Genomic DNA, 26354 nt, shown 5'->3' on the forward strand with positions numbered 1-26354 from the left:
ACAAGTTGGTCACATGCTCCACTTATGGCATGATTCATTCCATTAACTTTACACTTTAAATTTTCTAATTTGTTTTCTACAACTTTTGGCCAACCTCACCTTCTTGTTTCTCCTTTCTTCTTTCTTTTCAATTGTTTACAAGACAATTGTATGTGTGGTGAATGATTCATACACCACCCTTTGTCCATTGTAATCATGCCAAGATGGATGAGCAATATTTAATGTAAAATGATCCCTCCACCATGTTATGTCCTCCTAAAACAATGTATACTTTCATAAAGTAGTGGATGCTCAAATATTCAATTTTATGCTTCAACTTTTTCTCCTCAAAATTTTCAGCCCTATGGCCGAATGTAACTTGTGTGTTTCTTCCAAATTTAATTGTCCACAATATGTTGAAAATGTAGTGGATGAATCAACATTTAATTGCATATTTGTATGTCTTCCATTAACCTTATTTTAGATGACTTTGAGTCATCCTTTTTACCTTGGATGTTGATGCTCTTGTTGGCTCATTATTGTCACCAATTTTTACTTAACACCACACTTAAGTAATTCCTAATCTCCAATAACATTTTTGTACTAAGTAAAATTTGTAACCGATTTGTTGTAGTTTAGAAATTAAAATCCAAAGTTTCTATCTCACGTTGATTCTTTCGCGAATAACTCGACGTATAAAAATACGGGTCTAACATTCTCCCCTCCTTTAGAACATTCGTCCTCGAATGTCAAATGAGGACTAAAACTCGTCAATTAAATAACCGAATCACCCGTTATCGCAAGCTATAGACACCAAAATTAGACCACGAATAAGGTGTTTTAGGGATATTAGGCCTAAAAGTGCCAAACGACCAAATGGGTCGTTACACATTCATTTTGAGAGGGGACTCTTTTCGGCCGACTCTCCCTTCAAAGCTTAAAATCCATCAGTTCATACTAGTTTTGTTCCTAACAGATTAGATTTCAACATTATTTTTTTTCTTTTAGATCTCTGCCCACATCCGTCTGTAGAAAGAGAAAGAGTACAAAAACAGTTTCACTTTACTTCTGGATATCGATTCCAAAATACAAAATTTTACCCCGTATTATTACTCTATTATTGCCTCGAATCCGCCAAGATGAGAGTTAGATTCGAGACCTCGACGCCCCACTTCACTGTACCCACAAAAGGTCAGTGTATTTTCTTTTTATTTCGAGTCAAAAAATTCCTGATTGTGTTCGTATATGTTGTTGTTTCAATCGGTTTAGTTTCAGTTTAACAGCTTAATGATATTATACATGTCCATGTTTAGTGAGTCTAGTTCATGATTTAGTAATTGATAATGTTTATATGTCAGCGTCTTAATTCGGTCTAGCTTCAGTTTATTTATTTAGGTGTATGAATGACTTAATCAGACAGGTATATGTATATGAAGATTAACCTGGGTTAAGTTGTTCAATGCAAGTTTTGTTTGTGATTTGTTTAGTTTATGTGATTTAAGTTAGTAGGAATGGGTAGTTTCAATACATCGTTGATTCTGGATTTTGTTCTAATTGTGTGTTAGTTTGGCCCTGTCTGCTGTCTTGTCGTAGATGGGCTGTCATTCATTTGTATACTCTATATAGTCCTGTATTGCCGAAACATTTAGGTATAAATAGTAAAAGTGAGTTAAGATCGTAAGCATGTTATCCTTGAATGTCAACTAGCATGCAAAGTATAGGGCAAGATAATTGGACATGAAGATTTGTATGACTATTTTGTATGCGGTCATTTGGTTTGTTTGCTTCTCTTATGAGTTAACTGGCCTGAAACTTTGTGCACTCAGTTGGGCATAATGAGGTGTGTTTGATTGGATTGGATCTGGTTTGTATGTTAAGAAATGAAAACTATGCAGGAATGATGAACATGTAAGCTTGTATGCTAATTACTATATCTAGTCATCCTCATCTGTTAAGTAGAAACGAGTAATGAATAAAAGAACTTTAGCTTGATTAGGTGTGAAAACTGAATCCAAGAATGTGAGGGAAGCCTATATAATCATATACCCATTCCTGTCTTATGCTTGTGTACTGGTCTGAACAGACGCTGTTTCAAACTGAGGGAATAATAGATTGAAATGATTGAGCATGTGTCTCCTGTATCACCCAAGGGTTGAAAATGAATGATTGGTCAGGTAGAACTGCTTCAAAGACCATGTATATGATTATTTGATTTGCTCTATCTTCCCTGTTGCATTTCTCAGTATGAAGCTATATGTGCTAGACCTACCCCTACTTGTTTTACCCTGTTTAAAACCAGTCACGGCTATGAAGCATGTTTGGTTAAGTCCAATGGTCATTTCGCACCTAAATTGCTACTCTGTGGTTAAATCTTTTATGACAAGTCCTTTATTTGAGTCAAAAAACATGTGATTATGCCTAGATCTGTTTGAACTTCTAAAATGTATAGTAAACCTGAAAAGTAACATGTCCCATGTTGATGTAAACCGATCAATAAAGCAGGCCACTGCCAAGCCTTGAGTTCCCCGAATTTGAGGCAAGTTGTTATCTGGTACTGTATGTGTGTGAACTGGTTGTTCCCTTTGGTGCCTAAGAATAGAGGCCATGCTTACACAAAAGAATGTTCACTGTTATGAGTTATTAATGGGGCTGAAAAGAGTTGATTCTACACTCGCATGAATTTACACTGCACTTTGAGGTCAAAACGATCGCTGCATGATGCGTTTCCTATCCTGCTTTTGCTACATTTATGCCTTGATAATCGATAACTTGATATTGTCCCAAAACAGCTGCCCTGCTTCTATGTTCCACTAATCTGTTTGTTTTACATTATCTACATTTAATCTTATTATTGACTATATACTAATCCTTTTCCTCTTCATTTTCTTTGCATGACACCCCGCATTCGAGTCCAAGCGACTCGTCATTTCCTCCCGCACTTGGCATTGGGCCAAAAAGCCCAATACAATTTCAACATGACTCCCTCCATGTAATTCTGTCCGCAGCCAAACAGATGACAAACAAAATCTGGGCAAAGCCCAACAGCAAAGAGATCACAGCAGTTCAAGAAAGTGGGCTGAGCCCATTTAACTTATCCACTTCGCTATTTTATGTTTGCGTGCATTTAATGTGTATTATATGACTAACATTTTTAGTGTTTGCTTGCTAGTTTAGATAAACCTTAGTGACATAAAGAGTTTTAGTAATGGATAGTTAAATCAATAATCAATTCTACAAGTTTTATTTTTCTTCTCACATTGAAGTCATTTATAATACCTATAATATTTACTTTTAGAACAATTGATTTTCAACGACGTAAATTTAAATTTTGAGATAGGAGAATCAGGATTTACTCTTACTATCTTAGAATACTTGAAATACATTTTGTTAAAACATCCATATTAATCCTGCGATAACTCTTTTAAATTTGCTGGTAGGTATGACTCATTTTCCAAATACATATAAACTCTTTTATGCAATCACTACTTTCCTACAAGTTTTAATTAAAATAGCATTCTACTTCTATATATAACTTTAGCAATATTTTCCAGATATTTTCTTAAATATTAAAAATACTATATTCACACTTAGCCTAGTTTATTTTAAGTCCGGTCGGATTAACCATTGTTAATGGAATTTAGAGGATGCCTAATACCTTCCCTCTAGATTAGTAGAACCCGCACCTAGAATCACTTGGTTTCGTAGACTTTAAAATCAAACTTTAGATTAATGACTTTAATTATCTTAGGTGCCCTAATTCACCGTAAATAATTAGGTGGCGACTCCTTAACTTTAAATAACCCCGGAATTACCCGGATGTTGTAAACTATTTTGACCCCGGTTAAAATAGGGTATGACACCTACTCCATCTATAATATTGATTCTACACTAAATTCATGTCACACCCCAGTCCTGATGGGGCATGATGGGCACTCGGTCCTTACTTAGAGCCGAGCGAACCCACTGGTTCTCGTTATACTCATAGTCTCATTGGGCCCTTAAAGCATGGAATGAAATGCATAATGAAATTTTTTCAGAAAAACGTTATTTCCGTCTTTATCAAATCAAGTAAGATCTGCGATCATATGAAATCTGTAAAGTAATGCATGATAATACATCGAACTTACGGAGCCGCTTGCAAACCGACATACTATATACGTGACTCGTCCGCAAAGTCTCTAACATAAATCATTATACCATGACATGGATACTCGACTCGACAACACTCCGAAAAAATGGGAGCTCGCCAATCCGGTACCGGAACATCTTCTAGCCATATCCTCTACTCGTCCGTATACACTGCAACGCTAAGATGAAACGCGGCGTCCACGGGGACGTCGGTACAAATAATGTACCGAGTATGTAAGGCATGAATAATATCATAATATAGATATGAAAAGTAACAATGAGTAAGAGAGATAACTCGAACATCCGGATGCCTCATAAGGCGGATGTCATACATGCTTAGCCTTTTTTTTAAAAAAAAACATTTCATACATATACATGCCCGGCTCGGTGTGAAAGTAACATGCCCGGCCATGAAGGCTCGGTGTGATATATAAGCGAGTATCATGCCCGGCCATTTAAGGCTCGGTGTTATCATCATTAGCTTCGCGTCCAGTGCCTCCCGCGTCGGGGCAATATCATAACATGCCCACCGGTGGGTGTGCACTCTACGTGCTGCGCCCGGCCGACTATAGCGCGCGCGGTGTGAGAAAATACATACATATATATAAAGCATGCATAAGAGCCCAATTAAAAGCTACCACTGTATCGTAGTGACGTAAGGTCGGTAACCTCCGATTATATTATGGAATAATTATCGTCGCTTTGTCTCACCTCAAGGAACAATTAATTTAAGGTGAGGCTATCAATGGAGAATAGAGCTAAGAGAAAACATAGAATAAGACCATAAATCTCATAGGGCATCAAGTCATGTACTTTTGGAATCTTAAAAGAAATAGTCATCATTCACGAACAAAATTGAGACATCAAGAAATAGTTCAACGTTCTCATATCGTCATCGAAAACATAAACTTGAAACCTTTAAACATGAAATCATCCTCATCATTTGCATCATAATAACATTCTCATCTTTAACATCATCATTGTTATTGAAAAACATTCCCATCGTTGCCATCATAAGGGCTCACATAATCACAACCTTTGGTTTGGAAGATACGAGTATTTTGGAAAACATTTGTGGATTATCCGGAAGGAAATCATGCCTCGGAATCTTAGACTTCTTAACTTTGGATAACAAGGAAAATATGGAAACATTTATGAAATCCTAACCTAGAGATCATGCCTTTGAAAGAAAGGGACGAGCCTTAACATACCTGGAAGATACTTCTCGATTTCCAACTTATTTCCTGTCTTGCAACTCGCTTAAGAATTATTCGTAGCCTCGTAATCTACATATAGAACCATTCATAATATCGTTAGAATCATCGTCATACGCTCGTCTTAAACACTTAATGAAAGTCTTTTTTTTTTTATTCTGTCGAAATTCGGGCAGCATTTCCCCTGTTTATATGCCTAGCCCGAGATTCCAATTCAACAACCAACAGCATTAACAACAATACCAATAGTAATAACATCATCTCTAACACCAACATATGCCATAAAACAGCCCACATACTGTTTTCTAAATTTCCCCAACCAACCAACTTGGGATACGACTAATTAATAACTTTATTTCCGTAAAGAAGTCGAAATTAATACTAACAACATCAATAACAACATCCTCAACATTCTTCAAGATAAATATATGTATTTTCATCAAAATTTCTCTTCAACCCTCAATCCATAATCCAACAACATCAACACAACAACTATAATCTTTATTCTTTCAATTATCCCTTAATCAAACTTGATAAAGAGAGGGATTTGATGATTCATACCTTGTTTTATGAAGGCAGCCCAAATCTTCATCATTTTCTTGTCCCCAAGATAATTCCATCATCACACGACATTATTTTCGCGACTACGCGTTGCCCGGACCTCGATTGATACTTCGTTACTTGAAATTTCACTCAAAATCCTCAATTTTTGTGATGAATAAGAGCCCTCTTGTTGCTGAATTTTCTGGAAAATTTTGGAAGTTTTTGGATGAAGAAAATGAGATTTTAACCCTTTATATAGGGGCTGAGGCGGCGTCAGAGGCTGCCGCGATGCGCGTAGCGCATCTTTGTAGCATTCGTAGCATTACCGATGCATTTGCGCTTTGTTTACGCTACCCAGCTCGTTTGTAACGTCTATAATTCTCTACTCCAAGGTCCTATCGACGAACGGTCTGTTGCATTACAAACTAGACTCAATGAGCTTCATTTTGGGCTTTTTGTTTCACCTTAAAACTCCAAATATACTAGGAGATATGCGCGTCCAAAGTTGACTAAAAATCCGCCCAGCATCTCTCAAATTTTCGTCGAACTTATTTCTCTTCAATTTATTCGACCTCGAAATATTTCGAAACTCTCCATACATGATATTTATATACTATTATACTAATAATGGCCATGTTCTCGTGTTACAAAATACTCTTTCCCGATTACGACTTACGGATCGTAATTCACCCCTTTTTCTTCGTTGTTACGTACCTTCCATGGCTTGTGCCTTTCAAAACATCATGGGACGTCTCCGACACTCCATTACTACGGCAAGGTACATGTCATACTCATGTTCTGAAAATGCGGGGTATAACAATTCACCTCTTCTTGACACTAGTTCATCTCTCCAAACCCTAGGTTCTTGAAAACTCAAGAAGAATCCGAAATGGGCGTGTGGAGTTTGTCTAACAAGTAAGACTTCTAATTTTCTGAGTTTATTTATAAGTTTTAGATTGGTGTAGAGTATTCTACAAGATTAGAATCCGCCAATGATTCACATAAGGTCCAAGAAAACGTTTTTAAGGCTAGAAAAGCCCTAGTTTTTCGAATAAGGGTAGAAATCCCTAAAATTGGTTAAAGTTTTAATCTTTGTCATCTAAAACTATTTTAGTGTGACTGTTAAACCGTAGGAATTCCTTGTTGTAGCATTTTAGCGGGATTTAAGGTATGTCTCTTTTTTAACATACTTTTTCGATCGGTGTTTTATGAACTCTTTGGTTGTGGTTTGTGTGCGTGAGGGACAAGCCCACATTAAACCTAGTTTGTACTATGTTATACGTATTCAAGATTGTTTTCCTCCCTAAAGGATGATTGAAAAATTTAGATATAAAGCTTGGTATTCGAACTCGAATTAACCCATAAGGATGTTTAAACTTGATAATTGGAAAGCTTGACTATCTTGTGTGGATGCTCTATAATGGATTGTGTTGAACTTGAAACTTGTTTAAAGAAGTGAACCCGGTTTCTAAAAATTGAAATGACTTTATGTACCCCTATGATGGGATGATGAACATGATCCTTAATGAATAATGTGACTATCATGATATGACTTGTGATTCGGCTTCCACGCCATGATTTGAGATTCTGCTTCTATGCTATGATTGTGACTCGACTACTTTGCTATGATTCTCTGTTGGCTGTGATTGGCCTCTCTACTCGGGAGGAAGGGTAGTCACTATGGATCCTAGTAGGATTAGCCTAGCCATTCGAGAGGAAGAGTGGTCATCGAGGGTTACACACCCCGATGTGGCATTTGTCTAACTATTCGAGGGGAAGGATAGTCATCGTGAGTCAAATTACCCAGATGTGGTGCTTCTAGGTTGTTTAGGGAACCTTATATGGTCATGTGTTATACTTTGTTTGCCTGTGAGTGGCTTATTAATGAATATGAACTTGTTTGCTTGTGAGTGGCTTATTGATGATAATGAACTTGTTTGTCTGTGAGCGGCTTGTTGACGATAATGAACTTGTTTGCCTGTGAGTGGCTTGTTGATGATATTGAACTCCAAATGGAAAGACTCAAATTGTAATTTACGGCTTAATTGATTGGAATATATATATATATATATATATATATATATATATATATATCTGTCTTAATGGTTTCTTTTGATGGTTATAAAGTTTATGGTTTATCTTGTCTCTGGATTTCAAACTGTTTTTATTGAAATTATTTCACTGATCTTTATTACTTATTTTGCTATTAACTATTATCCCGGAGACACTCACTGAGTACCCAATACTCAAGCATACCATTGTTTTTTTTTTTTCATCTATATATATGGTCTGTTAGGCAATGAAAAAGAGTAGGTTTGTGATATGCGTACGGAGTAAGAGAACTTGCTGCTTTCCAGACTTATTGGTGAGCCCACACCTTTGTTCGTGAGACACCGCTCCATCGTTATTTATTTATTCTAGTTTTCGGGCTGCGTCCTGAACTTAGATACTCGTTTATTCATCATAGAAGCTCCATAGATATTTGTCAGAATTGTGGGTAGATGTTGAAGTCTCCTACGACTTTTTGAGGCATTTGCCACGTTCATAACTAATCATATATATTAGACTCCCGCTGATTTTGTTTCATAATTGTGATCTCAATTTTATTTAGTTATTTATAACTTGTTTAATTAATTAATGAAAGATTATCGAAAAAGGACTTAACGGTATTGATTTATAAAGTACTTCCGATGTTGTTCATGACATCGGATGCCGTTCACGTCTAGGGTGGATTTTGGGGCGTGACAAATAGTACCAACATTGTACTACGTCTATAAATCTAGGCTATTCAAGAAAACTATTATCCAACTTATATAGTAGCAATGTTGCTCATACACTTCAATATGTCGTCGGCGGATGCGTGAGCAGTGCATCTTGAAGAATCTGACATGAGCACGACTATATTCTTTAAAATTTTGAGCAACATATAGGTTTTTGAAACTTTCTGATATGAAATAATGTGTGTGTTGGGTAAAATTCGTGTCCGGGCTTAATTTCTACAATCGGGAGCTTGAAGAGGCCGAGAAGGCCTCCACAGCTGGCATCCACTTCCACCTACTCGGGTCATATCAACGAATCTCGATCAGAGTGTCGTGGAAGAACAACATGTGGGTGTACAGTCGGGTCACACCAGTTGTCGTTAGGGTTGAAAAGTCTTGTTTTGGTTTCTATATGGATAGCTTATCATGTAAGCTAAAGGAACCTTATCTCCATCTCTTGTAACTAGGGTGGTACATAGGAAACCGACAAACCGCACCAAATCAATAACCCGAATGCAACCGAGAAAAAAGCCCGACTAGTTGTTTGGTTTGACTTGGTTTGGTTTTAAAAAGAAAAACTCGACCACCATTGGTTTGGTTTGGTTTTAACTAAAAAAATTCAAACCGAACCAACCCAACCCGACAATACATGTATAAAATTTCATAAATATTTTGTACATAAAAATATTTATTATAATGCAATTTATAAATATTTCCTAAACTTTTTCATAGTTTTCTGTCTTTTAACATATTATTTCAAGCTTGGATTTAGAATTTTGAATGGTCCAATAAGTTTAATAGCCATAGATGTTAGTAACTCAAATAAAACCCAACAAAAATCAAATCAATATTAATGCTAAAAAATAAATTCAATTCTACCACTAGGAATGACAATAATGTTGGATATCTATTCTTTAGTTTTATGTTGGTTTAGAAAGTGAAAAATACATAACTTAATTTTATTTTTTTCTTTAATATCTAGTCATGTAATTAATACTTATTAGTCGTACTTATTTTAGCATGACTTAGTACTTTTAGATTAAGATTATTTTCTATATGCCTTATAAATTAGTCGTTTTTATTATAGCATGATTTAGTACTTTTAGATTATGATAATTTTATTTTATGCAATTTCATTACATTTTTTTTATTGAATATTTTAGTATAATGTCATCTCTCATCTCACATTTTGTGTTATTTTCTTAATAAATATCTTATTAGATAGTCGTGTCTTTCTAGGACTAAAAGAATATTTGAAGTACAAGTTATATGTTTTGTATGAAGACTTTACCGGAAAAAAATTCGAAAAACCCAAAAAATCCGAGCAACTCAAAAAAACTGAGGAAACGCGAGGTTGAAAAACCCGACTTTCGTTGGTTTGGTTTATAGATTTAAAAACCTGATGCAATTGGTTTGGTTTGGTCTTTAAAAAACCCGAACCAACTCGGTCCATGTACACCCCTACTTGTAACCTATCTCTCATTTTTCTCTCTGAGGCAATACAAATCCGGGCTCATCATTACCTTTGAACGTATGTGTATTTTGCTTGTTTTTATTGTTTCTTTAGTTTCGTTTATTCAATCTAACTCTTGCAATCACAAACACTGACCCCGAAAAGAGAGTTTCCAGGATTGGATACTGCCTACTTGTCTTTACACCCATAACGTACAAATCTCTAACTGGTTATCTGTTTTCATCGAAATACAGTTTGGCGTTGTCTGTGGCGATAGACAGCTGTGGAGTTGTCCTGATTCACAGCAGAAATTCTCCTTCCAGAAACTCCAAGTAAAATCTTGTGCACAGAAAGATATGCCTAGCGGTAGCTCGAGCAATATATAGGGGCTCGAGGATGCACAAATGTTGGTGAGAGGTATGAAGGATCTGGTGGAGGTGAAAGTGTCCGAGCATGGAGGGGAATCCGTTAAAGAATATAGGAGCAGTAGGGATGGGACACCGCGTAGGCAGCCTAGTGAAAAGCGAAGTAGAGGAGTCCTAAACACCGACAAAGCAGAGCAACCGCGTGTTCGGAAGAGCGGGTCGAGCGCAATCTCAACCTGACGGGTAAAAACCTGCTCAAAAGACGGGTCCCTTGACAAGTGAAGTACTGATGGCCACGCTCAAGGCACAGGATGAGAGGATGCAACAAATGGAAAGGGCTATGACTACCATGGCTAAGCATTCTAGGGCAGGGACTCCGGCGTCAGATCAGAACGCGGATAAGATCCTTACGACCCAGAAAACTAAAAAGGCTGAGGTGGTGAAAGAACGGTTGGATGCATTTACCGAGGAGTTACTCAGGGTCGAAAAGGAAATGAACGAGTGAATGAGTCAAATCCCAGGAGCCCCGTCCATGATGAAGGGTGTATGAGGCAAAAAGTACGGTATACTGCCGTACCCAGAAAACGCAGGCCCATACCCAGGAAATTCAAAATGTCGGATATGCCCAAATACGATGGTATTACCGATACGGAGAAACATATAATGATGTTTAAAGCAGCCGTTACCGGGCACGACCTCAAACAGCATGAGATCGAATCGGTCATGCTGAAGAAATTAATCAAACGCTCATAAAGGAAGCGCTCTCTTGGTATACTCATTTACTCAAAAAATTTATTGGCTCTTTTGTCCCCCTTGCAGATGCTTTCGTCAAAGCCCACGCGGGGGCGTGAAGGGTCAAAACACACAAGCAGGATGTGTTTGCCATAAAGCAGCGGGGGGATGAGTTGCTCCGTGGTTCGTGGACAGGTTTCAAAGAGAGAAAATATTGTTGGCATTTTATCCCGGAAGATTAGGCCGCGGCCGCATTCGTGGATGGTTTAAATTCAAGAAGCTCGGACGCTTTCAAGAAGTTTAAAGAAAGTTAGAGGGAATTCCCGGCTAAAACATAAAGCGAGATAAACCTCAAATATACAGCTAAAATGCGCATTGAGGAGAATCAAAGGGCGATGATTCCGACAAAAGTAGGCAGTCACTTGGAAAGAGATCGGATCCGGGTTTCGAAGCAAACATCACAAGTCACTGGGTACGGTTTAAGCCATATGAGGCCCGCATGCCTTCAGGTCGGAATTCGAACAAGGGAAACAACGGGAGTATCTGAGGTCTCCTCGACAGCTTTGACCAGTGTCCTTCGGGATCGACATCAAAAGGGGTCGAGGCCCCGATGTTCTCGGATCATAATTTCGGCATAAATTCCATAGAACTTGTCGCAGTAATGGGGATGATGAAGGAGGCCAGGTTTCGAGAGGAGATTCGGACCAACCCGGACAGGAGGAACATCGGTTTGTTGTGTCACTTCCATAGCACTCACGAGAATGCTACAGAGGATTGCGCGAACCTGAGGGTCGAGGTGGCCCAGCTCCTGCGAGCCGGACATCTCAAGGAATATATCAATGACCAGGCAAAACTCAACCTGAGCAAGAATCGTCGGCAGAAGTCGGACGAGACACCTTAGCCTATCCACACAATCAACATGATCTTCTCGAGAGGAGGGGAGGGGGAAACGGTAAGCAAGATAACTTACACTAGCCTCCGAAAATCCAAGGTGCCGTTTACAACAAAAAGTCACAATTGGGACCTCGCTGATAGCAGAAGCATATCCTTTTCCAACGGCAACCGCGCGGGACTTATTTCTTTTCACAATGATGCCCTGGTAATATATATTCGAATTAAAAATTCTTTCTTTAAGCATGTGTTCATTGATCCAGGAAGTTCGACAAACATTATCCCAAACGCGTTCTGAAGGAAATGGGAGTAGATGATGCAATCACCCCCGCAAATAAAATGCTAGCTGGGTTTAATATGGCAAGTGAGTTGACTCAAGGGGAGATTGAGCTACCGGTTCACGCTGATAGCACGAAACAAGACAAAACCTTCGACGTTATAAGCGGAGACATGTCTTATAATGTCATGTTAGGAAGGCGGTGGATTCACTCCGTGCGGGCGGTTCTTCCACTTTTCATCAAAAGGTCAAGTTCCCTGCCTCCCTGGGGGATAGGCGAAATCAAAGGAGACCAAGGGGTAGCCTGTGAAATAGAAACCATGGAGGTAACGGCGGCTAAGAAGGACAAGATCCCCAAATAACAATTATAGACGCCGAGATCAGGCGACAAAGCCACAAAAGGGGGAGCGCTTGTTCATATACAGTCAGACCTCTCTATAACAACATCCGCATATAGTAGCACCTCTCTATAACAGTTGAGATTTTTCAGAACTAATTTTTTATGTTATATTTTACTTTTCTATAACAGCATTTTACCTATAACAGCGACAACCAACTTTATAACAATACACTCTTTGTAAAATCAGCCCCCATATAACAGCTATCTGCTTTTTTTGGTAATATGATTATTAACCATCTTTATAAAAAGTAGATTATTTATGATTACCAATAATAAGTAGTATAGATTTTGACCAAATATTTAATTTGATAGATTAATGTACTATATTTATGATAAAATATTACATATGAATGCATATGTGGAGTTTGATGCAACACTTCCTATCATTGAAGCTTTCACTGATGAAAAGATTATTACCCATGTCATTGGAGTGGAAGAACAAGAGACTATGGAACCCGAAGACGACAATGAAAGTGCTGACGAAGAACCTCAACCTATTGTTACTGGACTGGATTAGAAGATTCAATAGTTCAACTCTCAGATTTTCCCTTCAAGGGAAAGCAATTGGATACTCGTTTGCTAAAAGTTTAGACACAAATCTTCGTAAATTCAAGCGTTATATTAAAATTGTATTAACTTTCCTTAATGTTTAGTGAGTGAAGCATTCATATCTTTGAGATTTAAAATTTAAATAATTTGTTATTTTTTACAACATTAAAAAATAAAATAAAATAGATTTTATGCATCTTTTTTGCCCATAAAAGCCAACTATTACTTAAATGGCAAATGATGTTATAGATGTATAACATCAATTCTCTAGAGCAGACAAAAAATTTCGGACCCAACGACAATGTTTTAGAAGGCAGTTCTGGGACTCGCCTAGGGACTCGCCCCGGGGCACGACACAGGCAAAACGCCTCGGGGCTTACGTGTGGGGCTGAGTTCTGTGAGGCTCACGCTCTAAGCGCCCGACTGTATGCCCTAAACACGCCTAATGCCCAACGCTCGGGGCTTGCCTAAGAGTTCTTACACAAATTATGTGTTAAATTCCCTAGTTAAAATTATTGACCCTCATAATTCTTTATTAAATGAATGATGCTTAATAGTTTGCTTCATCTGTACAAAGAAGACGATTGAGAATAACTGAAATAGCGAACCGTAGTATTGTATATTTACTATCTGAGAACACTGCGAAATTGAACATCACTTAACATTTCTTTTAAAAATATATAGCCGAATTTTACATCTTCACTTGCCATTAGTCTTCATGTTTTTGTCATGTGTCTCAAAATTATCATAGTTTATTATTTTTCTATTTGAAAGTCATTTTACTTTTATTCATGAAGAAGTGATGTTTTAATTATAATTTGATAAAGCTTATTGATTATTTTCTTTTAAGGAGGTAAATTGCATAGTATATATGATAGTAGTATGCTTTAGAAATTGTGATTCTTTTATTGTTTGAAGGTTAAGGGGTTAAAAATGGTTTGTATCTCATAATAACTTTTAAATCATTGCAATTATTTATACTTGTAAAATCATGTTAGAAGTTTTGCTTTCTATGAGTTTCTTTGACCATGTTATCAATTTTTTAAAACTATTTATATATATTTTATAATTTTTGTGTCATTATACTATTTTACTATATAAAGATCAATGGGGCTTAAGCCCCGTGCCTCGGGGCTTACGCCCCTCCGTACTAAATAAAACGCCCCGCCTCATGCTTCCGTCTTTTAAATACTACCCAACGATGCTGTTATAGGGAGGTTTGATTGTATTTGATGGTTTCATCGGTCTCAGTCAGCATGGCGTTGGTTGGTTATGTACATATCCTCCTTGGTAATAAAATACTTATTTAATAAAAAAAAAGGTTTTTACCAAATCTATCTTGGCCAAAGTAATTAATTTGAAGGGGTTGCCAGTTGCCGTATGACTAATTTAACTTTACCTGTTTTTCTTAGTTTGCAATAGAATTATAGAGGTGTCCAATGTTGTTTCAAATTTGCGTAACTTTTAGATTGACTGACTTGGCTTGTGACCAAATTGAACCGTTATAGAAATATGTTCTACCCAGCCCGTCCAAATTAGCGGGGTTGAGCGTATCATAAAAATATGGGCTAGTTTTTCCATTTTTTGCTATCCTTAGGTTGTAGTTGGTATAAAGAAATGGTTTCTAATTTTTATGTTTGGACAGTCAAAATTTTTGAAAAATATTTTCTCTGGATAATTAAAAATGAGGAAAATGACTTCTTTAATAGAAGTATGAAAAACTGACACAACATTACACTTCTCACCGTCCTCCAACACATCCTTATCCCATCCTCACACCTCATAATGGTTGCCTAGATTATAAGATAATATTTTCGTCTTACTTACTTATAAACACCATTAAATAAGTAAGAAACTCACTTATTTTTCAAAAAAATATTTTCCATCAATACCAAACACGCCGTTAGAATTGACTTAACGTGTTTTCATGATATGCTCAAATTTTAATTTCGTCCGATCCACACATTTGACACCCCAAATAGTTGCTTTCAATAGAAATCGAGGATTTATTTTTTATTTTTATAAGCATTCACTCCTTTTTTCATATAACCTAAGAATAGCCCAAGAAGTCGCTCTTGAAGAGATATATCATGAAATTTAGGACCCATTAGGCCATGAGAATCATTCACTTTTTTCCAGATTTGTTTCCCCACTTTTTTCACTTTATAGTGTTTGGCCATAAAAATTTCAAATACAACTTGAAGTTATATTTGAAATCTGAAAAACAATCAAAATCTTATTTTTCATTTTTTCCATTTTCTGTTGGAGCATTACTTTTGTTTTATGTTTTCAATTTTTACCCTAAAAGTTCATACAACATTTTTCACTGGTCAAAGGCAATTTATGTTGCTTAGTTGCTCTCCACTCCAACAACATTCAACATAATGTGCTAAAAAGCCTCTAAAAGAAAAGAAACATGTGGAAATTTTGCAACAAAGTCATATTTAGAGATGCTATATTTTCTGTGCACACCACTAAACCTCCCAGTTGCAGCCTTTTGATGGAAAGAAACCATCAGTTTTGAGCACCTCATAAGCTGATCTCGAGTATAATTGCTATAGTTCTCGCACTAGTTATGTTTATAAATTGCTATAGTTCTCACACTAGTTATGTTTATTAATTGCTTTGGCTGGTTTTGCTAGTTTTTAGAAATTGAGGGTATAAATCATATTTCATGTTTTTTTAGAAAAAATACATTTCAACAATCAAATAGTATTTTCAAAAAATATGGCCAAACACAACTCCAACTTAAAAAATTCCAAAAAAATGATTTTTTTATTTTTTTTTTATTTCTATGGCCAAACGCCTACTTAAATTTTGGCTAGGTTTGCACCTAAAATTCACAAAATAGTACTGCAATAATTAATGTGGACTGACATATTATTTTGGATCTGCTTGCATGCATGTAGGGTACTATGAGCTTATTGAGTAGTTTCGTTCAATAGACAGAAACAAACTAACCTTTTGGCCACATATATTAGGACAACTTTTATATCCAATCCCCTCTTAAATTTATATGTGAACAAAAGAGAAAAGAACAAAAAAAACTGTCGAAAATTTTGAATTAATTTTCAGTGTTGTTCAGTTTCAATTATTCAGTTGTTTAGTTACATATGTTACATCTAATTGTGAAATGTATTGTCCCGTTATGATCAGCTTTTAATTGTGAAATGTATTTGTATTATTTGTGCACTTAATATTTTGATTAAACCTTGCTTGAACCTCCTACTTATTAGTAGGTCGTCTATGAGACTTATTAATGCTGCACTTATTTCGTTATATGTCGAATACATATAATTGTATCTACATTTTCTAGTTGGTCGTCAGGCTATAACGTGTCACACTTGCCCAAAACCAAACTCAAATAGAAAATAAAAGAATGTGAAATTGAACTAATTGCAACTGGAATTAGCCCCGAATTCTGTCGCTAATTCGATGCTAAATTACTCGCAGCTAACAAGATTTCTAATAATTCGTCGCTAAATGGATAGGATCAGTGACAATTTTTTTTTTTTTTTTAATTGAAACATATTTCTACTGCCACTGAAAGAAGTTTACCGGTGAAGAAGGCGGACTTGCCTTCTAAAATTGAGGCATACAGATGATGGAAACCAAAAGAATTAGCCAAAAAAACAGTGGCAATAAGGTAGGAACTTCAAGGAGGCTCAAAGAGGAGCCTTCCTGGTTTTCAGCTCTAGCTTTATTATAAACGATCGGAATTTCCATCTATCAGTGGTCAGTAGGGTGTTGGTAAGTCACTATACTGATTATATACCCTAATTACATCAGTAACGAATTTTAATTTGTTGCATTAGGATAAACATTAACTTTGCGTTAGAAAGAGTCATTCACATCACACTTTCTTAGCATAACCCTTCCCCTGACCTCGCTAACATCGGATGTTTTGACGGTACGCTTTCATTATTTTATATGATATATGCATAAAAATTATAATTTTTCAACCTGAAAATTGTGGCATATAAATATTTTATAGCCTGGATAACATTGCCACGCTTTAAAGGTGTCGCTATAAGCCCGTCTTGGTGCTGCTTATTGGTTGTAAAACCGTGGCATGTACATTAGCAAATGTTACACTTACAAATGTCACTTTAGAAGCCACACTTCAAATGTGTGCCTATAAGGTAGCAAAGGTCAGGCTTATAAGTTTAGTTTTAGGATATGAAATTTTTGGTCGGAGCCAAAATTGTTTTTGACCTATAAAATTTAAAATAGAACGCTTTTTTTTTTTATAAATGGGCATTTCGTTGGTTATCCAACGAAATACCCATGACACTGTTTGCATTTCGCTACATCTGTAGCGAAATGTAACAAATAATTTTTATTTTTTATTTTTTTGTATTTCGTGGTACTAGTAACGAAATAGGAAAAAAAAATTGATTTCGTTGGTAAAAAAAAAAAACGAATTAACTATTTTTTTTATTTCGTTCATACAAAAAACGAAATATAACAAATAATTTTATTTTATTTTTGTATTTCGTGGTACTAGTAACGAAATAGGATTTTTTTTTTTTTTGATTTCGTTGGTAAAAAAAAAATGAATTAAATATTTTTTTTATTTCGTTCATACAAAAAACGAAACATGAAAATATAATTTTTTTTCTTTTTTTTTTGTATTTCGTGGGACTACCAACGAAATGCACAAAAAAAAAAATTTTATTTCGTTTATAAAAAAATGAAATAAATATATATATATATATATATATATATATATATATATATATATATTTTATTTCGTTGGTAAAAAAAAAAAAAAAAAATCATACTTTGACCAACGATTAGTCGTGTGTCAAGACTCCGAAATGTCAATATTTTATATAGAACCTGATATTTTTTTCTGCGTACTATAATGTAGGCTCAATACATCAAGGATACGTAAACATTTGGATCGTCGTTTTAGGGGTTGAAAAGATACCCGAAGTAAGTTTTGTTGAAAACTTTAGGGTGTTTTATTTTTTAAGATTTTGATTTAAGCGTGTTATTTTTTAATCAAGACATAACTTTATTTTGAATATAAATCTAATTCTAAAAAATATAAGGTGAAAAACTAGTTGTAAAGTGGTCAAACTTTAGATGGTCATAACTTTGTGCTCGGACGTCCGTTTTACGCTTTTTTTTTTTTGAACTTGCGTATTTTTTCGAGATCTATGCGGACAAACAGCCCCAAGGCGGTTTGGTCGAGCCGGTTTTTTAAAAAACACCTTTTATCCCATTCAATTTCAATTTTCCCCAAATTGGCCTGAAATTTTCAGTTTTATTTACTTATAAGATGATGATATGCAATAGATTTCAATGTAAAAATCCGGGTAATGTAGCTGTGAATGTCAATTTCACTTCTGCGGTTTCAATTTTTGAAAATAAAGCTGACTAATTTTCTCGACATATAAAGTTGACTAAAATATTATTTTCCTATTTCGTTTTTATATAAATGAAATATATAAAAAAAAAAAATTATCCTATTTCATTGATATATGAATGAAATACAAAATATATATAAAATTTCCCGCCAATTTGGGGGAAAATTAAAATTGGAAGGGAAAAAAGAGGTTTTCTAGAAAATCGGCCTGGCCAAACCGCCTTACGGCGGTTTGCGCTGCTAGATCTCGGAAAAATATGCAAAATCAAAAAAAAAAAATTGCATAAATCGGATATCCGAGCGCAAAGTTATGACTGTTTAAAGTTTCACCAATTTACAACTACTCTTTCACCATTTTACAACTACTCTTTCTCCTATATTTTTTAACTGTGTTTTTATCTAATTGAATTAGATTTATATTCAAAATAAAGTTATGTTTTGATTAAAAAATAAAACACTTAAATCTAAAGTTTCCAAACAAAACAAACGTGTTATTTTTTAATCAAAACATAACTTTATTTTAGAATTTTTTTTTTAACACGCTTGTTTTTAAAAAAAATCCACTTTATAAATTATCATAACTTTTTATAAAGTTAAAAAAATTATATTTTCATACTTTTATTTTAGGAAACTTAAAAAAAAAAAACACGAAAAAGTGGATTTAAAAAAAAAAGGAAAAAATATATTATTTTTGAATTTTGTGATTTTAATTGGTGTAATTAGGAGTTGATATTTTTTCTTGTACATGCAAATAGGTATGTTATTTATATAAATGAAATACATAATATATATATATATATATATATATATATATATATATATATATATATATATATATATATATATATATATATATATATATATATATATATATTTGCATTTCGGTTATATTCCAACGAAATAGGAAATTATCCTATTTCATTGATATATGAATGAAATATATAAAAAAAAATATTCCAATTATTTTCCTATTTCGTTTTTATATAAACGAAATACAAAAATAAAATAAAATGTTTATCCTATTTCATTGGAATATAAACGAAATGTAAAAAAAAAAAAAAAAATTATAATTTCCTATTTCGTTGGAATATAACCGAAATGCAAATATATATATATATATATTCCAATTTCGTTTTTATATGAACGAAATAATTTTTTTATCCTATTTCGTTTTTTAATACACGAAATGCAAAAAAAATAAATTATAATTTCCTATTTCGTTGGTATATCAACGAAATACAAAAAAAAAAAATATATATATATATATATATATATATATATATATATATATATATTTTCCAATTTCGTTTTTAGATGAACGAAATAAAATAAAAAAACTATTTCTTTCACTGATTCACGAAATGCAAAAAAAAAAAAAAAAAAAGTTTCTTTCATTAATTTCACGAAATGCAAAAAAAAAAAATGCCTATTTCGTTTATCAATTCACGAAATGCAAAAAAAAAAAAAAAAAGTCTATTTCGTTGACCAATTCACGAAATGCAAAAAAAAAAAAAGCCTATTTCGTTTATCAATTCACGAAATGCAAAAAAAAAAAAAAAATAAGTCTATTTCGTTGACCAATTCACGAAATGCAAAAAAAAAAAAAAAAATTCATTAGTTTCACGAATTGCAAAAAAAAAAAGAGCATATTTCGTGAATTGCACAACGAAATGCGATTCACTAAAAAATTGCATGCACACACAGTTTCTTTCACGAATTGCCAAAAAAAAAAAAACCTATTTCGTGAATTGCACAACGAAATGCAAAAAAAAATAAAAAAAATTGTTGCATTTCGCTACATGTGTAGCGAAATGCAACAATTTATTCGGCACCGGAACAGTGTGTGTGGGTATTTCGTTGGTTATCCAACGAAATACCCATTTTGGTCTAAAAAAAAAAAGCATACTATTTTGGGCTAATGGCTGCAAAAATACGCCATTTTGACTCCGCACTCTGAAATTTTTTTCCATATGCGGACTGCAAGTGGGACCTTTATACCATATAGGCCACAATTTTGCAGAGTGGCTTATAAAGCAACGCATGAAAAGCATGGCCTTAATTAGGATAAAGGTTACGCTAGTTTAGACCACTCAAAAAAACGTTGTCGGAGGTTGAAAAGTATGGCCTTTAATCAAATACCGCACTTTTTGATTGTCTAGGTTACACTTTTAGTTAGAATCAACATCCTTCTTTAGTGACAATGGTGAACCCCACTCATACTTCGGTATGACTATTTACTTTGTTCCAGGGCGTACCCGAATAATCAGTAATTATAGTAGTATTTTTTATTACCTTGTTAGCTCATAACAAGTCCAGACTTCAGATCGGCTAATTTAGAATTTAAATTTTATGGGTTCAATCTTTAACGTTTCAGTATTGAACTCATTGTATATTTTAAACTCTGGTTAATTAGTGAAATTTTATACATGATAAATTTATGTTCCACAGTGCTGAGTTGATATGAATCTGGTACCTGCATACTTCATCCACCAGCCAAAATTGATGTGTTTTCAGTTATAATTTGGGTATGTTGGACGTTGATCGTCTCTTTCTCAGTCGGGACATTAATAGATATATTCAATATTTTTAAAATGAATGTTTAAATTTAAAATCATAGTTTTTCAGCTATATACATGTTAATGTGATTATCAATTTGCTAATCAGATGATTCGCTCGATAGAAGTTAATTAGTTAGGTGCTGATCACGCTTCCCTAAATTTAGAGCGGGACAAAAGCAAAAGATGTAATTTTCCAAATCCAAACTCCACCAAAATGCAACATTCTTATAATGATAATTGAACTTTATCATGTGAAGAATATATACATATATAGATGGGTCGATTATATAGCCTTGGTAGCCCTTATTGACACTTGAGAAAACTTTGTCAGACCATATAATAATGGATAATTCTGTAAGTTTGCACCTAATACCACAAAATCGTAATTAATGCACACTGACATATTACTTTTGGATCTGCATCACGTGTACTATGAAACTATTGAGAAGTTGCTCTAGACAGAAGGAAAAGAAACTAACCTTTGGCCACATACATTAAGAGCAAGCCGATCCCCTCTTAAAAAAATATGTATATATGAAGAAAAGGTAAAATAAGAAAAGAAAATGTCCAAATGGACAAACATTCAAAGTGTAGTTGAACATTTTATTTTCATTTCACAAGCAATGTTCCCTTAAAAACATAAGTTATAGCTCTGCGGGGGTCGATCTACAGAAAATCGCTAATTTCCAACGAGCTAGAATGTGATTCGTCGGTAACATTTTCGATGACTTTTCCGTTGAAGCCCTTTACCGACGAGCTAGCCAATCGGATTTCTAGTCCCACAAGGACTAGTATGCATGGGTGGCTCAAATGTAAGGCCACTAATGCAACTGCTTTAGGCCCACAAGGTCAAAGGCCTAAATTGTTTTTGCTATTATTATGTAATTAGCTAATCATTAGCACGTGTTTATAATTTATTATTCGGAAAGGGTCATATTTGCCCTTGTACTCTTCAAAAGGGATTTTATTTGCTCTTTGTTATACTTTATTGATATATTTGCCCTTGTTATCCAATTTTAGGGTCATATTTACCCTTCGTCCGTTAAATCTCTATGTCCCACCTTTATTTTCCTACATGGCCCCTATGTGGATTTAAATTTTCTCCGAATTTAAATTCGGTCACAAATTAAGTTATTTCAATCTGGTCCACCCATTAAACCCGACTCACTGACCAAAAGAAACCCTGCCTCTTTGTGCCACCAGCAACAGCTCCGCCGCTGGCGACTCCAGCTCAAGTTATTTTTAAAAGGATAAATTTATAGTTTTGCATCTAGAAAGGTTAGAAGACGAGACACAATATTTATGATATCTTATTAAAGTTTGCTTTAGGCCACTGGTTGTATTGAGCCCCACCCCCGGTATTATGGTCGGCAAGGTAGTTTTAGCTCGAACTCTCTAGATATGTTTATAGATCACTAAATAAGTACAACTATTAGATTATGAACCCAATAAGATCAAATGACATGTGGTAGACTCCTCAACACGAATCCATAATGTTCGAATTCATAATGTTCAAATCCTGGATCCGCCTGCTCTCTAGGAACAAAATAGAAAGAGATCAACTGCTACTCCCTCCCTCTCATGTCCACTTTCCCCTTTACACGTCCTTTTATAAATCATAAATAAAGTGTATTTTTACAATATTACCCTGATCTCTCACCAATAAATTGCACTCTAATATTGGTTATTTTAAAACAATTAATGTGAGGTCAAAATAGGAATACTTTGATTAATTCTATCTTGATTTTATAAATGTACAAGTATTTTGGGACGAATATTTCCAGTAATGCAACCAACTAATATGAGACAGAAGGAGTAATATCTAGTACTCCATCGGATTAAAAAGAGTGTCCACTTATTCTCTTTTTCTTGAGTCAAAAAGACTGTCCACTTATCAAATCAAGAAAGACTTAATCTTATTTTTTCAGATTTTCTCATATTAAGTGTTATGTGATCAAATCCCAATACCTATTTAATTAAGGGCAACTTAGTCAAATTACATATCTGTTTCTAGGAGTTAGTATTTTCTTAAGGGGTTTACAAATGGCTAAGTGAACACTCTTTTTGATCCGGAGGGAGTACTAGAAATGGAGATAAGTTGTACCATTAAAAGTATAGTAAATGTGACATAAATTAAGTAATTAACAATAGGCCAATAACAGCATAACACCCATATATTGTGCTTTTCTAGATAACCAAACCTTAAATTATTTTTGACTCGAACTTTATATATATATATATATAAGTTTTAATAATAGATTCTTAACCCAATAGATTATTTGGCTTATAATAGAATTTCAAACATGAGCCCATGATATTCAAATTCTGAATCGTAGTCTCTGTAGCTCTCTAGAAATAAAATAGAGAGAAAAGTGCTAGTACTTGAAATGGAGATAAGTTGTACCTTTAAAAGCACATACTAAATGTGACAATTACTGCATGAACAACTGTAGTCTAATAACAACCATACATTGTACTTTCTTGCTAGCTAAAACTTATTAAAAAATATTGAGTTCATATGCTCAACCATGGTGCAAAATATTATATTTATCTCATGACGGAGGTGTCCAAGCCAACCATGCGTACATATTATCAGTCGGCTAAAATTAACCTCGGAGGAGACAATCAAGAGCGTCATTGATATTTTTTAAGGAAGTGAGTTGAGATCAGGCAATGAACTTGTACTTTGTTGACCATTTGCACAAGAATTTGCAGTATCAGATATTACTTCATCATTTTCTCTCGTGCTATTTTCTGACAAAAATTCAAGGTTTTTTATATGAAGATAATGAGAAATCCTATGATTCTTTGGATCAATTCCCATTTTTATAAGTTTTCTTCTCAAATGAGAATTCCAATAGTTCTTCACTTCATTATCAGTTCTCCCCGGTAATCTTCCAGCTATTAGGGACCACCTGAAAATTAATATGTCAAAATGAAGAAATAATAACTACCACTATATACCAGTCTCAACAAACGTTTAGCTACTTGAAACTTGCTTGATTTGGATATTTCACCCAAATTAACTAATTTTAACAAACTTAATGTTAACCAAAGTATATATGTTTAACCACCTTGCCAAGAAAAAAAAAAAAAAAAAAAACCTCCCTCAAGTTTCATTTTACATGACGCTCTTTCATCTTTTAGAAATATTCAACTTAAACTTCATATTTTATAGGCACAAAAAAATTGTCATGACTTGTTTAAGATATCACAAATTCCAAAGACTTCCTTTTTTTCTTAATCCTCTTGATAAATCAAAACAAAGGGAGTAATGAACAAGCATCGCTCAATGAAACCAATTATTGTTGTCAATCGTTCAAAAAGTATTTGTCTAAACAATAAAATCAATGTACCAGCAAAAAAAAAATTAAAAAAAAATGAATTAGCAACAGACAACTTAATGTCATTAAATAGTAAAAACCTACTGCTAATCCTATTTAACAACGGGTTAGTGATATATTATTTAAAAGTTCTACTCCCTCAGTTCTAAAAAAATTGTCTTTACTTTTCTTATTAGTTTGGCCCAAAAAGATTGGCACATTTCTATATTTAAAAACAATTTAACTTTATGAGATAATTTACAGCCACAGACGGTAATGGGTTACTCCTACAGCACATCCTTGTATAATGCTCAAGGCTCTCGGCTGAGTAGCAGGAGCAACTTTTAATTTATTATGAGCCCAAACGATGGATTCAATAAGTTCTTGCCAATAACCACGTCTGCTAAATAGAAATATTAAACTAAAAGCCAAGACAAAATGAGCACCTGGGAAAAAAAGGCCATATGTAGATAATGAAGAACCATAAGATTGAATTACCTGGGATGCCTGTGCCCATAAGAAATCGCAGAGCCACCCATTAATAGTAATATTTAGCGACGAATTTCATAGCTAACTCTCATTCTTTCAATAATTTATATTATTCAAAGCAAACAAGTCCATTTAAGCTGTATGTAATAGTTGTTCTCCTTTTTTCTGTCAATTAAATCTAAAATGTAAAGGAAAATAGTGGAAAACCTGTTTCCAAGGAGAGCATGTAGCTTGATTATGAGATCATCTTCATCCTCAGAAAAATTGCCTCTTTTTAGATTTGGACTAAGATAATTCATCCATCTTAGTCTGCAACTTTTGCCACATCGAAGTAGACCTAATCAAAGGTGAATTCAGAACTTATAGTCACCGGACTCGAAATGAGCATGATCAATTTATTATACATACACATTTCAACTTTTTATTTTTATTTTGCATAAATATTTGCATAGTACAAACAGAAAGTAATAGATTCAGTTGAACTTGCATGGAGAACCGTTCTTGTTGAGAATTAAAGAAAAAAATGTTCTTACCAGCAGCTTTAGGCAAGTTTCTCCAGCAACCTTCACCATGTTTAGTGATATAATCAATGAGTTTTTGGTCTTCTTGTTTAGACCAAGCTCCTCTATGCATTTCCTCCTCGTTATCACAACAAGGCTTTCTCATAATTCTATATTTTTGGAATTATATTCTAGTTTAATGTGTGTCTTCTTTTATGGAGACTATGAAGAAGAACATATGTACTAGAAAGATTTGAATGTGCAGAAAAAAACAGAGATGGGTTGTTGTGGTTTGGGAAGTGGATAGAGTGTGTCTTTATAATAAGTTAGAGAGAGAGAGATAAATAAAGATAGGAAGTGTTGACTTGGAAGTTGGACTGGTGGTTTGGTCTTTGCATGCATGCAAGGTGTGATCATTCCAAACTTACCCTCCTCCAATTAATTTTTGCAAATACTAATAGGTTTGACGATGTCCATGACTTGTTAATAATGTACATATTAGGGTTGCGTTAATATTTTTTGTATCAGGATCTCAGCTTGCACATATATCGATTATTTTATCGGTTAATTAACTGCTATCTCTTACTAGCACAAGCAGTAATGGAGCCACATATATACACTAAAAGGTGATTAATTGAACACTCTTTGTAGGAAAATATATTGTGTACATAGAAAATTATACTGCATATATCATAATACTCCCTCCATCCCAAAATTACTTATCGCATTTTCTTTCTCAAGAGTCAAACTACATAAACATTTACCAACAGTTTATAATATATTTTTTTCATCATACTGATATGAGAAGAATTATAACTTA

At 34.3% G+C, this 26354-nt stretch overlaps 1 protein-coding gene across 1 annotated transcript; it reads right to left on the reverse strand.

Annotated features, from left to right (window-relative positions):
- Positions 1-23601: 23601 nt before the first annotated feature.
- Positions 23602-25835, reverse strand: LOC132067555 (transcription factor MYB3-like). The gene is made up of 3 exons (XM_059460819.1): positions 25568-25835; positions 25242-25371; positions 23602-24137 (listed from the first exon to the last, which is right to left on the reverse strand). The coding sequence occupies exons 1-3, from the start codon at positions 25698-25700 to the stop codon at positions 23870-23872; spliced, it is 531 nt and encodes a 176-aa protein (XP_059316802.1). The 5' UTR covers positions 25701-25835; the 3' UTR covers positions 23602-23869.
- Between the last annotated feature and the right edge of the window lie 519 nt (positions 25836-26354).

Source organism: Lycium ferocissimum, chromosome 8, assembly GCF_029784015.1.
Source record: "Lycium ferocissimum isolate CSIRO_LF1 chromosome 8, AGI_CSIRO_Lferr_CH_V1, whole genome shotgun sequence".
In the NCBI taxonomy this organism is placed as follows: Eukaryota; Viridiplantae; Streptophyta; class Magnoliopsida; order Solanales; family Solanaceae; genus Lycium; species Lycium ferocissimum.

What these genes read in the sequence shown, in the direction of transcription:
- LOC132067555 (XM_059460819.1), bottom strand. Translation starts at nt 25,700, where the DNA reads ATGAGAAAGCCTTGTTGTGATAACGAGGAGGAAATGCATAGAGGAGCT. An exon ending in AAACTTGCCTAAAGCTGCTG is followed by an intron (nt 25,372 to 25,567) that starts GTAAGAACATTT and finishes ACCTTTGATTAG; the next exon opens with GTCTACTTCGATGTGGCAAA. An exon ending in CATGCTCTCCTTGGAAACAG is followed by an intron (nt 24,138 to 25,241) that starts GTTTTCCACTAT and finishes ATTAATTTTCAG; the next exon opens with GTGGTCCCTAATAGCTGGAA.